Source organism: Lagopus leucura, unplaced genomic scaffold, assembly GCF_019238085.1.
Source record: "Lagopus leucura isolate 7727_CA_CO unplaced genomic scaffold, USGS_WTPT01 Super-Scaffold_100159, whole genome shotgun sequence".
NCBI classification, from domain to species: Eukaryota; Metazoa; Chordata; class Aves; order Galliformes; family Phasianidae; genus Lagopus; species Lagopus leucura.
Genome location: NW_024962335.1, coordinates 10,637,397 through 10,649,863, shown reverse-complemented (window position 1 = coordinate 10,649,863; position 12,467 = coordinate 10,637,397). Strand labels below are relative to the sequence as shown.

Sequence of the window (12,467 nt, the reverse complement as noted above, 5' to 3'; positions counted from 1 at the left end):
TCCCCAAAGGGGTGATGGGTGGCCAGGGAGGTCACTGCTGTGTTTTTGTCACCAGATCAGTAGGATTTTGGTAATACTGACTCCTTGTAAGTGCTGTGAGGATTAATTTGTTAGTGTGTAAAGTTCCTTTGAAATGAAAAGTGCTGTGAAAACGTGAGGTACTATTAAATCAGGAGTGAATAAAGAGGTAGGAACAATCTTGCTCAGGCAGGAGCTGGAGAGATGACTTCACCGGGCTTTCCCATTTTTACTATTATGATTATAAAATGATGCATAATGATAAAATGGATATGTTCAAGGAAAAGACCACTGTAACTTTCTTGGCTGCGGTAGTGGAGAATAAGCTCTTTGAGTCTTTCTGCTTATTGGAAAAAATTTTGTCATAGGGGTTTTGGGGGGAATGTCCTCTCCATGTGTCACTGATTCATTTTTAGTTACGACCATTTGGAAATTTTGCATTCCTTGCTTTTTAAAAACAAATGGACTTTGTGTAGGTGAAAGACGGACTGACTACTAAAGATACGAGTAGTGTGTGTCCCTTGGGTAGGAGGGCTATATGCAGTGCATATGCAGAGTAACACCCACTCACATCCATCCAATGGCCTTGCCCATTTGTCTTTACTCTAGAGGTGCTCTGCTGATGCAGTAAAAGGCAGTCCTGTCTGTCTGGTCCTTTCAGCCTCTCTGCCTGTATATCCAGAAGAGGGCCAAACTGATCACAAACATTAATAATTCCTTTGTGTTGAGGGCAAGCACTTAGACATGGGCTTGACATAAGCAATTAGTTTCACAAAGACAGCTGAACAGCTGTCAGTGGACAATTCTTCTCAATTTTCAAAATCAGTTTTGACTTGGGTCTCAGCATGACATGGGACCTAAGATAGATGACATGATCCCATCTTCTGCTGTCACTCTGAAGTGACTTCAAACTCTGGGGTTGCGACCAGAACTTAGTACGTTGCCGTGAATGCAACAGAAGGACTGGGTGCTGGGCAAGAAAGACTGGTGGGAGGACAGCTATTGGATGAGGAAGATCGATGGATCTGCCTTGAATGCAGAGTGCATGATTGACTTGTCAATTAATCACTTTCCCTTTCTCTCACTTTCCCCGTTTCCTTTTGTATCTTTATTTCTCAGGGAGTGTAAGAGCTGAAGATGAGGCCCAGGGTGGAGTGCTACTCTCCGAGGTTTTGGCTGGTGCTGGCAGTCCTCGCAACAACAGGGAGCGGGACCCACGCGCAAAAAAGCCACCCAAGCATTGGCATTGCGGTCATCCTGGTGGGGACCTCAGACGAAGTGGCCATCAAAGATGCCCACGAGAAAGATGACTTCCACCACCTCTCAGTGGTGCCCCGGGTGGAGCTGGTGGCCATGAATGAAACTGATCCCAAGAGCATCATCACTCGCATCTGTGACCTCATGTCAGACCGGAAGATTCAAGGGGTGGTATTTGCTGATGACACAGACCAGGAAGCCATTGCCCAGATCCTGGACTTCATCTCTGCCCAGACCCTCACTCCCATCCTGGGCATCCATGGAGGCTCCTCTATGATCATGGCAGATAAGGTAAATTTGAACTTGCTTTGATTGTAGACTTGCACATTAGAAGTAAGTTGAAACAGAGAGAACTATCTTGTACTGTGATCCTCAGGTGGAGTCTCCTGGGGCTGAAGGGCTGGGGGATTAGAAAGACTCAGATTCAAAGAGAGATTAAAAGAGCTAACTGTGTAGCACTGCTGAGGAGAGCCTATTAATCATGTGGAATTATCTGCAACAGAGAAAAAGCAAGGAGGGGAAGGAGCAGATAGAAGAGAGCTGCAAAAGAATGAGCTCTGTTCTTCTTCCTTAAGAAGTGTAAAGACTTTGTGATTTTTTTTTTTTAAAGGTTTTATTTTTACCAGTGTTTTACCTTAGAAATGCCGAGAATGCTAGCTTGTGTTTTCCCTGAAAGGAGCTGTAGGACGTTGTGGCATTTTCAGGGACGTTTAATACAGCTCTTACATCTTAATTGAAAAATAATTGAATCTTTAATAAAGCTATTGTCTCTCAGAAGTGTTAATCAGCTCCTGAAGTTAAATAGGTGCTAGCTTAAGCAAGTAACCAGTCTGAACTAGCCCAGCTAAGTCCTCTTGTTTCCACTGTGCTTCCATCATGTCGCTGACATTTCATTTTTCCCTGTCTCTAGCCAGTTTTTTTGGCAGTTACTGCACAAACAGGCCTTCCCACATCTGTGTTTGAATGCTGCAATATGCAGGGAGCACCAGCTTTGGCCAGCTGTTATCTGTGAGCTTAGGGGAGGGAGCATCCTTGGGTTGCAGTCGGACCCAACAGAAATATCCTTTGTAGGAGGAGCAGGGTACCCCAGCAGTTCATGCCCGAGTGTGCATTTGGCCAGCTAACGTGGCTGACAGTGGCCCCCAAAATGCTGTGGGCTGATGGGAATATCCAAGAGAAGTGGGCTGCCTTTTTCCCTGCAGTCCTGGTGTGACAAAGAGATGAGGGCAGCACCTTTATTGAGAAGAATGTCTTGACCGTGCTTTGTGCATCATACAGAAACAAACAGGGGCACAAGCAGTCTTTTCCTTTTGCAGTCACTCTTCAACGAATCTGAGACATTTAACTAGGCAGAATCAGGTCTAATTGAATAAAGGGGGAGACTTAAGCTGACCACTGGCAACATTTCCTCAGAAAGAGATTTAGTGGACTGCGAAATCCAGGCATTTTCTGTTTAATTTAATTTGTAAGTAAATAACCCAGGGCAGGTTATTTTAGGTGAGTAGATGGGAATAAATTAATTATGATATTTTTTCTTTGACCAAATGTTCAGTTGCCGAAAGATATACATTTAATACACAGTGTTATTTTCCCAAATTAGTCTTTGAAATAAAGTAGTCATTTAATCATTTAATAAAATAATTACAGTTTTTTGTTTTGTTTTGTTTTTTCCCCACTTGTTACGGAAGACATTCTGCCCCATTCTACCCACAGTGATACTTTTCTTTCTTGGGAAGAGCTCATAGAATCATAGAATGTCCCGAGCTGGAAGCGAGCTGTAAGGATTATTGAGCCCAACCCATAGCTCCACACAGAATCACCCAAAAGTCACACCTTGCATCTGAGAGCTTTGTCCAGATGTGTCTTGAACTTTGCCATGACCATTTTCGTGGGCAGCTGGGCAACAGTGTGTATGAGGCTCTCCTGCCTCCTGCATTACACGGTTGTTAATATCTGTGTAAACCAGGTCTGGAACACCAGTTGGATGCTGTGTTTCACACTTATGTGGTGGCCATTTTATCCCTTCTTCGAACAAGCATCAGTATTTTTGATGCCAAACCTCCTATGTGCTAGAAAAAGATCTTTGCAATTTTGGACTTGGCAGACCAAATTTTGATTTCCAATTCCTGTAGTGTAAATCCAGCACAGCTCCATCACTTGTGGTAGGATTAGATCAGATTTACTCCACCAAAATTCAAATAGAGATGTCACGAATTGAAATCTGTAAAGATTTTTCTTTTTACCTCTCTCTCATCTCTCCTTGGGAAGGTGGCACCTCATGCGGCTGCCTTGTATACCCCCCAGCTCAATTCTAAAGAGCCTCTTGGCAAGCAGGCAGCCCACAAAGAACATGAAGGTGGAAGCATTATGAATGGAGATCTTGTTTTATCACACTCCCTTTTTGTAGTTTGGCAGGCAGGAGAAGCATACAAAGATCTGTGGTTTCAGGAAAGGCCAAGATTTCTTTAAACATGAATTGAAAATGCTGACCTTTAGAGCTTCTGTTTCACAGGTGTGTAATGTTTAATGGGTCGTATTTGTTTGATGAACTGAATTAAAACATGGTGGAGAGTAAATACATTGATATTCTACTAAAAATGCTGAAGTCAGACTGGTAAGTCCTTAATCTGTTTTCCAGAGAGGGCCTTGGCAGAAGCATTGCTTTTTCTTATCCTTAGTCATGTAGTTTGCAAATGAGTTTTGTGGCTGGGGTTTGTTCCTGCAAGCACACGTTGCTTCTGTCAGCATCCCCTCAGTGCCTGCAGCAGTCAGCTGTGATCGAACTTGCTCAGCATTTCATGGGTTCAGACCTTCACTTACAGTTTTGTTGCATTCCCTGTGCATTTACGATCAATAACACCAGTGCAAACCTAAAGAACAGTGCAAACCACTGACACCTTAGTGTGACAGATAAGCCCTTCTCTGGAAGTTGAAGCAAAAAACTCCATTGAACCACCTTCCCTGGAGGAATGTGAGAAATTGTTACAGCTTCAGTGAGGGTTGATAACTCTGTCTGGGAGGAAATTTGGGTCCATGTGCGAAGAGAGCTTTGTAGCGTACTGTGAAGCTGGTGAATTGAGGCACAAAAAGGCAGGTGCGGGGAAAAAAAAAAAGGAAAAAAACAGTTTTGAGCCTGAATTTACTTCCCCTCCCCACTGTACTCATAGACTGAGATACTGTATAGGTTGCTCTCAGTCAGTGTGCATCTGAATGTTTGCTAACTCCTAGTTGGAGGTCCAGACATTGCGACAGTGGAGACAGTGATGCCACCTGAGGATGGTTCATGCCACCTACCTCAGGGTGCCGTGAAATGCTTGTGGAATAGTTCTGTGTCTCCCCATTGATCACTGAAGAAGGCTGTACCCCCTTTTCCTTCAGATGCCTCAGGTTAAATGCCATGAACCCTGCCCTAGATGTAACAATGGGTGGAGGCATGCTGTGGGAAAAATTCAGCATCTGGATTTCCTGATTGTTTTCTTTGAATTTGTGATCTTTAATATTGCATTTGATTAGGTTTTGTGGAGAATGTTGGGTTTTCCCTGTTTAGCCTTTTTCCTCTGAACAATAAGTATATAGTTATTTGCATATGTTTTTGCTGTTTCTCTCCTTGGAGCTCATGTCTCTAGTCCCACCTGTTTAGCTGTTACAAAGTGTTGCATTTAATCTCTGCCTAATTTGGCATCAGAAGAAAATGACCAGATGATGTTTGCACACTGAGATCTGGGGTTAGTTCCAGGAAATTGGTACAGCACAGACGTGCTGTGCCACACTCTAGCACTGGAGAGACCACTTTGCTGAGAAAGAGTCTTGTTCACCACTGGTTCAGCCCCTTTAGACTCTGATGAGGTCATCAGCTGTGACATCAAGCAGTGGGAGCTGTAGCGTTCATTTTGTTGGTTCAGTCCCTGAGTTGTCTCCTCTCAGAGGGGCAAGTCCTGCAGTTGTGGAGCAGGCTGGAAAAGCTGCACTGTTTCAGCTCTGCAAACAAATGCCTGCTCCTAGTTTTGGTACTGGCACCTTGAAAAAGGATTAGGATCATAGCACTGTCTGACCAGGACCCCTGACGAGAAAGGGGATAGCATGGATCACCGCTGATGTATGTTGAATCTGGAATAGATGAAATGGAGAGGAGAGAAATTTTCACCTTCATAAGTGCTAAGATCTATGGTTCCAAGTGCTTTGTCTGTTGAAGCTCTGGTCTCTTCACTTTGCCGGATGTTGCCTCAATGACCTTTCTTTTTCTAGTTTTGTTCTGCTGATCTTAAGCATTGTCCTGAGGACTGCAGAGCACTTGTGACCAGTGAGCATCTGCCATTGTTCCAGTGTTTAAAATAATTTCTCTTTTCTCTCAAGTTGTTTTGAAAGCAGAAATGCTATCCTATCACAGTGTGGAAATACCTGGTCGATGAGGATGCTCTATGTTGGGAGACTGATGGTGGGAGGAAACCTTCAAGGCTGCAAATGCAGCTTCAGTTCAGATAAGCATGCAAACCAGTATCTTGTGTTTGCAGACCTGAGACTGGAAGCCTGGGAAGGGCTTTTTTCATTATGTTTTCAATATTACCTACTATCGCTTCTGCCCAGAACTAGGAGGTAAAGAAATAGTTGCAGAAGAAGTAATAACAACAATATATATTTGACTGACTAGTCTGTTTTATAAAACAGACTTTTTTTTTTTTTTTTTTTTTTTTTTTGAATTACAGAAAAAGTCAACTTGGTGATAATGAAAGTAGAAGAGGTAAGAGCAGGAAGTGCCTTGGGTGCAGCTTTAGAATAACACAATGATGCATAGGCAGCACTGAGGAAAAATATTGGAAGAGGAAGGCGATTATGTTCTTCCAGCTGAAAATTCTCCTTTATCATTGCAGCCCTTGCTGTTCACACTCTAGAGCTTGTTCATATAGAGTAGCCATACTGATTGAAATAAAATGATAGGGAAAAATTATGTATTAAATAGAGCTATGCTGATAATAAAATCTACATAAAAGCTGCATGAAACATCTAAAATCTGTATTTGTTTCCTTTTCTCTGACAGCATAGAGCTGAATTTTCTACTCCTCCCTTCAGTACCTTGCATCCTGCACCACTCTCGCCTTCCCTCCTCCCTGTTCACACCGAAGTACACTTTGTCTTAGAATCACAGAATCACGAAGGTTGGAAAAGACTTCTAAGACTATCTAGTCCAATTGTCAGTCCATCCCCACCCTGCCTGCTGACCATGTCCCTCAGAGCCACGTCCACACAGCTGTGGAGCACCTCCAGGGATGGTAACACAGCCACCTCCCTGGGCAGCCTGTGCCACTGCTATACCACTCTTTTTGAGAAGAAATTTTTCCTAATATCCAACCTGGAACCTCCCCTTCTACCTTGCCAGTCCCACATCATAAATCCCTGTCTCATTTCTTCTTGTTTTCTGAGGTTTCCAAGACGCATCATCTCTGCTTCATTGCTTGAAGTTTGATGTGTGTTGGCCATGCATAGTGCAGCCAGGGAGCAAGTCCAGACCTGGGGAGCAGGAGAGGTGTGAATGTAGTAAAATGGTGCTGCCAGTTCAGGGAAATCAAAGCTAGTTGGATAAGTTGAGCACCTAGATATATGCTGAAAACCAGGACAAAGTCAAAGACACTGGGACAGTGCTGCTAAAAACAGAATATCTGTAATTAAAAGGAAAGCACTTTCACTCTCAGGTTTCCAAAGGTTAAATAATAGAGATGTATGGGGAATGCAAACCTCATTTTTTGGACATAAATTTGATTCATTTCCAGTAGACTTGACATGGAAAATTTTGAGTCCTTGTGTGAGAGAAATTCAGTAAAATAGAAGAGGAAGAATTCCCTTTGAATGGTTTCTGTGGAAAAAGGAAAAAAGAAAAGATGACTTAAACGGAAAAAAGACACATATTGGTCTGCAAATATTGAAAAAGTATGGTTCAGTGTTGTTAGATTTCTGTTCCTTTTCCCTCCAAAACAAAAGGATATGCAGCTTATGTAAATTCACAATACATTTTCATTTCTCTTAAACTGCACTTGATGATAGTAATAGTTTAAATGTTTCTTAGACTTATCTCATGATTAGAAAGGATGAGATTGATTTTATAAATAAATTCAGCAGTTCCACTTCAAGCTTTTAAGATTTTTATTCAGGATGTAGTTATTACTTTTCTTTTGCATTCTGTACTTTGTTTCTTCTTCCTGCTGAATGAAAGCTTTGGTTAAGTCAAAAATAATAAACTAAATTTAATGCGTCCTCATACTACGTTTGTTGTAAAAGCTGGGGAGGGAGCAAAAAAAGGTAGGTCAAAGATACATAGAATAAAAGCTGGTATTGTGTGCCACTGTTGCTTTTTGCTTGAATATACACATGTAATCACAGGCCAGGTGGATCAGTAATTTATGTTTGTGTGTTTAATCCATCCATACAAAATGAAATTTTTCATACAAAGAAAAAGAGGTAGTGTACTTCTGTTCAGTTTGATTAATATCTCAAACTTTCCCTAGAACAACTGTTATTACTTTACAAATAAATTGCAGCATTAAAAATCCCTCAGATATTAGGAAACCTGGAAATGAACTGTTAAGAGCTTTAGCTTCTCCCCAGAGCCATTAAATCCATCAGTGCTAACTCTTGTTTCCTAAACACGAGCTCTGAAGTACTCTCGTTAATATTCTTTCAATGGGGAAAAAAAAAGCTTTTAAATAAATGTATTTTCTTTTATTAAATATCATAATAAAATAGCATTTTTAATTTTTAAAATTTAATTTCCTTTATAATTTTTCAAGTTTTCCTCTATTTTCTCTTCAGTGTGCTTAGGAGGAATGCCATCTGAAGGCTTTTACTTCTTTGGGAGGTAGTGTTTTTTTGAGAGTCACGAGAAAAAATAATGGAGTTTGATTTTTTTATTATCAAGAAAGCCCACTTACTTATATATTATGTACATAGCTAATGTAAACATAGCTTTCCTTCAAAATATGCTCTACTTGATGCACTTAATATCTGCCCTGAGCCTTGGACACTTGAAGCCTGAAGGCACCATCTTTGCTTGAGTTGTACCAAGGCTGGGGAGAGGAAAACCTGGAGCCACTGGGGCTTGTGCTCTGCCAGCGGACTCTGATGCTCTTCTGGGCAGCAGCAGTCCTAGGACAGACCTGGGACACTGAATGTGAGGGAGCTTATAGGAGTCTGTAGAATTTTGCAGAAGTTGTCCCAGACAACATACGTCAAACAAACCTGAAGTCCGATTGCTGTACGTCAACCTTTTGTAACTATTTATAAGCTGTTTTATTTTGGGTCATGTAATTCTTCCTGCAGGAGTACTCAGTGTTAGCTTTCTGCTGTTGTTATAGAGATCTTTTCTTTTGAGTGTCAGAAGACCTTTCCTTTCCTGGCTCTGAATGCAACCACTGCAACCTACCTGAGGGAAGGAGAAGCGGAGCTAGCTCCTTTCCTACTAACCTTTAGAGGAGCTGTTGGCATTGTCTACCTGAAATAGATTTACTGAAATATTTGTGAGGATGAGGTTTTGTTTTTCCTCCCAGCTTGGCCCTAGCAAGTAATGGGGCTTTTATGGAAATGTCCTTTTCTTGGTTGCTTTCTTTCCTGCCCTAACATTTGTGATGTTTGGGTAGATGTCCAAATCTATGTGCAGTTACCTACAGAAAATCGGGTAGCTTGATGAGATCTAACCTCTTCTTTGAAATAAAAAGTATTAAATCAATTTGTGCAATCCCCAGCCGGACAAAGAGATTAGTTTCTTCATTTAGGAGCAGACAGTCCTTTATTACAACCCCAAGCAGTTGTTTATCGCACAAAATCTAAAATAATTACACTCAAATTTGTCCTTACTCTAAACTGGTCTCAAAATGAAATTGAAAACATTGAGTGTGAAATTACCCAATGCTGCTGCTTCAGAGCTACCTATCATTCCCTCATAACCACGGGACAGGGAGAAACAAAGATTTTGAGAAAATCTTTTCTTCTCATTGCCTCTTATTTGCCTAATTAACCAAGTTTTGAGGGGATGGATTATGAAGGAAGTTAAGGGAATTAAATATACACAGGCTGGAAAAAAAATAGGGTATAAAAATGATATTGTAATACGTGAGTCTGTTTAGGGTCTGGAGGAGTCTAATACATGAAGAAAGACTGAAATAGTTATACATGCATGTTGTAGATTGGATAAACAGTGAGTCAGGTTGTGATTTATATATGCAATGAACGCAGAGACTAAAATTAGAGAAGATAATGCTTAAACTTGTTGCCAGAAGGAGCAACAGAATGAACTAAGAAAAGATATAATTTGCCTATGTACTGAGAAGAAAGTTCAGACATTTTTATTAGGATGTGCTCTAGTCTCCTTAGGGCAGAGCATGAAGTCAGTGATACTTCAGCTGTTTTTAACCAAGAGTGAACTAAACACTAGAGGTTGTGTTATATGACTGGGTGGAGGAGAAAGAAGAAGAACAAGAACAGGAAAACTGACGGCAAAAAAAGAGAAAAGAAAATGAGGGGAGGGGAGGAGAGGGGGAGAGTGTGTGATTGGAAAGAAAAAAACATACAGAGAAGACTGTTGTAGCACTTTTTCTCTCTGTACTTTGGCAGTAACATTTAGCTGTGTATCAGTGAGGTTCCTGATAATAAACATGTTCCAGGGGTACAGGGAGAAGAAGAAATTAAGGAGAAGAGTTAAAAGGCAAACAGGAAAAAAAAAAAAAAAAAAAAGGCACACATAAAGTGTGGGACTGATCTAAGGGTGCACTGTGGCTAAAAGAATCACATAGGTCTGCACCAGAGTCCTCATTTACAGCTGTACGCTAAACCAGCATTCTACGTGACTTTAGGAAAGTTGCTCAACTTCTGTCTACAGTAATTTGCCCTTTTCAAGAATAATAATGTTTTTGTAAAGTACTTTGAGCTCTACAAAAGGTAAAGGCTACCTAATTGCTAGTGAGCAGTTAATGAGTTTTTCCAGCTGAAGTAAATACTATGCTTGATTTGAAAATCTGAACTCCAGGAGGAGAAGCTGTAACCCCATTAGAAGTGGCTGAATAGCTGCAGCATGCAGGAGAGCTTATTCTATGTGAGACTGATAGCACCGTCTATTGTAAGCTTGCCCAGCATTCCCCATTATAAGATCCTCTTGGGGTTTGCCTGTAACTTTGCCAGACTATGACTGCTTGAGCAAGGTTTTCAATGCCAGGTGTATGCCTCAAGCTGATTGATTTATTTCTCTATTTATTTGGAAAATAAAATAGCTCTCTTAAAAAAGTGGCAGAAGATTCACAGTCTGTTCGTGTTGAAATTGTTGGCATGTTTTCCTACAAAAGTTGTATCTGAACACCAGCCTAGAGAAGGTGTCTTCCTGGGAAGGACTTTTAATCAAAATATGGTTGATTTCCACAGCGTAGGTTGCCCCAAGTTCAGCCTTGTTATAAACCATGAGAAACTGTATATAGGAACCAGTCTTTTTAGATGCTTGCTACGTATCTCTTGAAGAGATCCTATCCTTTGAAGCTGTGCCTGGACTGGGGGCTACGCAGGCCCTGCTGAGGCTGGAAGTGGGTGGAACTAGCTTTCCTACAAGGTCCTATCAGGATCCAGACAGGAGAAACACTCTGTGTAGCAGAGGAGAAGACCAGAAACATGTAAAGCCTTGCGGCAAGGGAGTAGATTATGACCAGAAACCTGAGTTAATGAAGCTAATGTTTGAGGAAGAGGTGGTGACGCTTGCGCTGCTTGGATGAAGCTGTTTAGCTTTAAAAGCTGGAGTTAGCGGCAATGAGGAAGACCGCAAGGTTTCCCTTCTCTTCTCCAAGCTAAATAAACCCAACTTCCTCAACCTTTCTTTAGAGGAGAGGTGCTCCATCTATGTGAGCATCTTCGTGGCAGTCCTCTGGACCCTCTCCAACAGCTCCTTCCTGTACTGGAGGCCCCAAGACTGGATGCAATGCTCCAGATGGGGCCTCACAGGGGCAGAGTAGAGGAGGCAATCCCCTCCCTTGCCCTGCTGGCCACTGCTCTTTAGGTGCAACTCAGGATATGGTTGGCCTTCTGAGCTGCAAGTAGATACTGCTGTCTCATGTTTAGCTTTACATTCATCAAATATTTGCTTCGCTTCTCTGTGCTGAGCCATAGAGGGAGTGAGACAAGACTGCCAGGGCACAGGGAGGACTGGCATTAGTTTCCATTTGGAAAAAGGCTGATAGGTCTTTGAAACCACACACAAGGCTGGCTCAGCTGGGCCCCTGCTAGCCAGCATGATACCCCCACCAGCTGCCAATGCCCTGGCTCAGACCTGTGCAGCACTTCGTCCTGGCTCCAGCTCCCATGCCTTACTGTTAGCTTTCAGCAAAGTGGATTTGTGTCCTTGCTCCCCGGCTTGCTGGGGAAGTGTGGGAGTGAAGGCTGAAAAGCCACACATCCACAGGGCCAGACAGCATGTTCTCCAGGCTGGCAGTTTCGCTAAGCCTCCAGAGCATGCCTGCCCCTTCCCCTCCCCTCCCTTCTCCTTCCAGTTCTGTCACCCACTCTTGTCTGTCACTCTCCCCATTTCTTAATTACTGTTTGCACTGTGCTTTGAAAATGCAAAGTACGGTATAAATGTTAAGTGTTTTTATTATTGTTATTATTTCTTCTTTTCATTTAGCATATCTCACCCTTTATTCTCTCGCTGTTGTGGCTTCCAGAGAGAACGTGTGGGCCTACATTATTTATAACTGTATGAGAGTAATTACAGGAATGATTTAATTACTCAGTTAATATCTTTCTTCACATCACCAGCTTGACAGGCTGGTGATCCTCTCACCGTAGCTGAGCACACAGTCTGGTGGTGCCTGCACCACGTCACAGACCAGTGGCTAAGGGAAGAAGAGCTTGGGGAATGCTCTGCAGTGGCCTTCCACAGAGGTGGGTCCTTCCCTTGGGCCAAGGTCTGGGGCTGCTGAGCCTGCATGGCCCTTACTGGGATGACCCTTGGTGCCACTTCAGCTGGGGCAGCCTGTGGGGGTGTGGTGAGTGCTTGCCTGAGGCTTTGTTGTGCCCAGCTGATAGGGCACTGGCTGTGTGCTTACATCTTGGCCGAAAGGGGCTAGTGAAGTCTAGTAATGCAGGAAAGATATCATAAATTTGTTCTTTTCACTTGTCCTAATGATGTATATAATTCTGTATCAATTTAACAGGGAATCCTCTAGTAAACT

General features: G+C 42.3%; 1 protein-coding gene across 1 annotated transcript in view; it reads left to right on the top strand.

Moving 5' to 3' along the window:
- Window positions 1–1,141: 1,141 nt before the first annotated feature.
- Window positions 1,142–12,467, top strand: part of GRIN2B (glutamate ionotropic receptor NMDA type subunit 2B) — a 165,678-nt gene continuing 154,352 nt past the window's right edge. Inside the window, exon 1 of the mRNA XM_042889937.1 lies at window positions 1,142–1,566. Coding sequence (XP_042745871.1) covers window positions 1,156–1,566 — 411 coding nt within the window. The 5' untranslated portion in view covers window positions 1,142–1,155. The remainder of the gene's footprint in view (window positions 1,567–12,467) is intronic.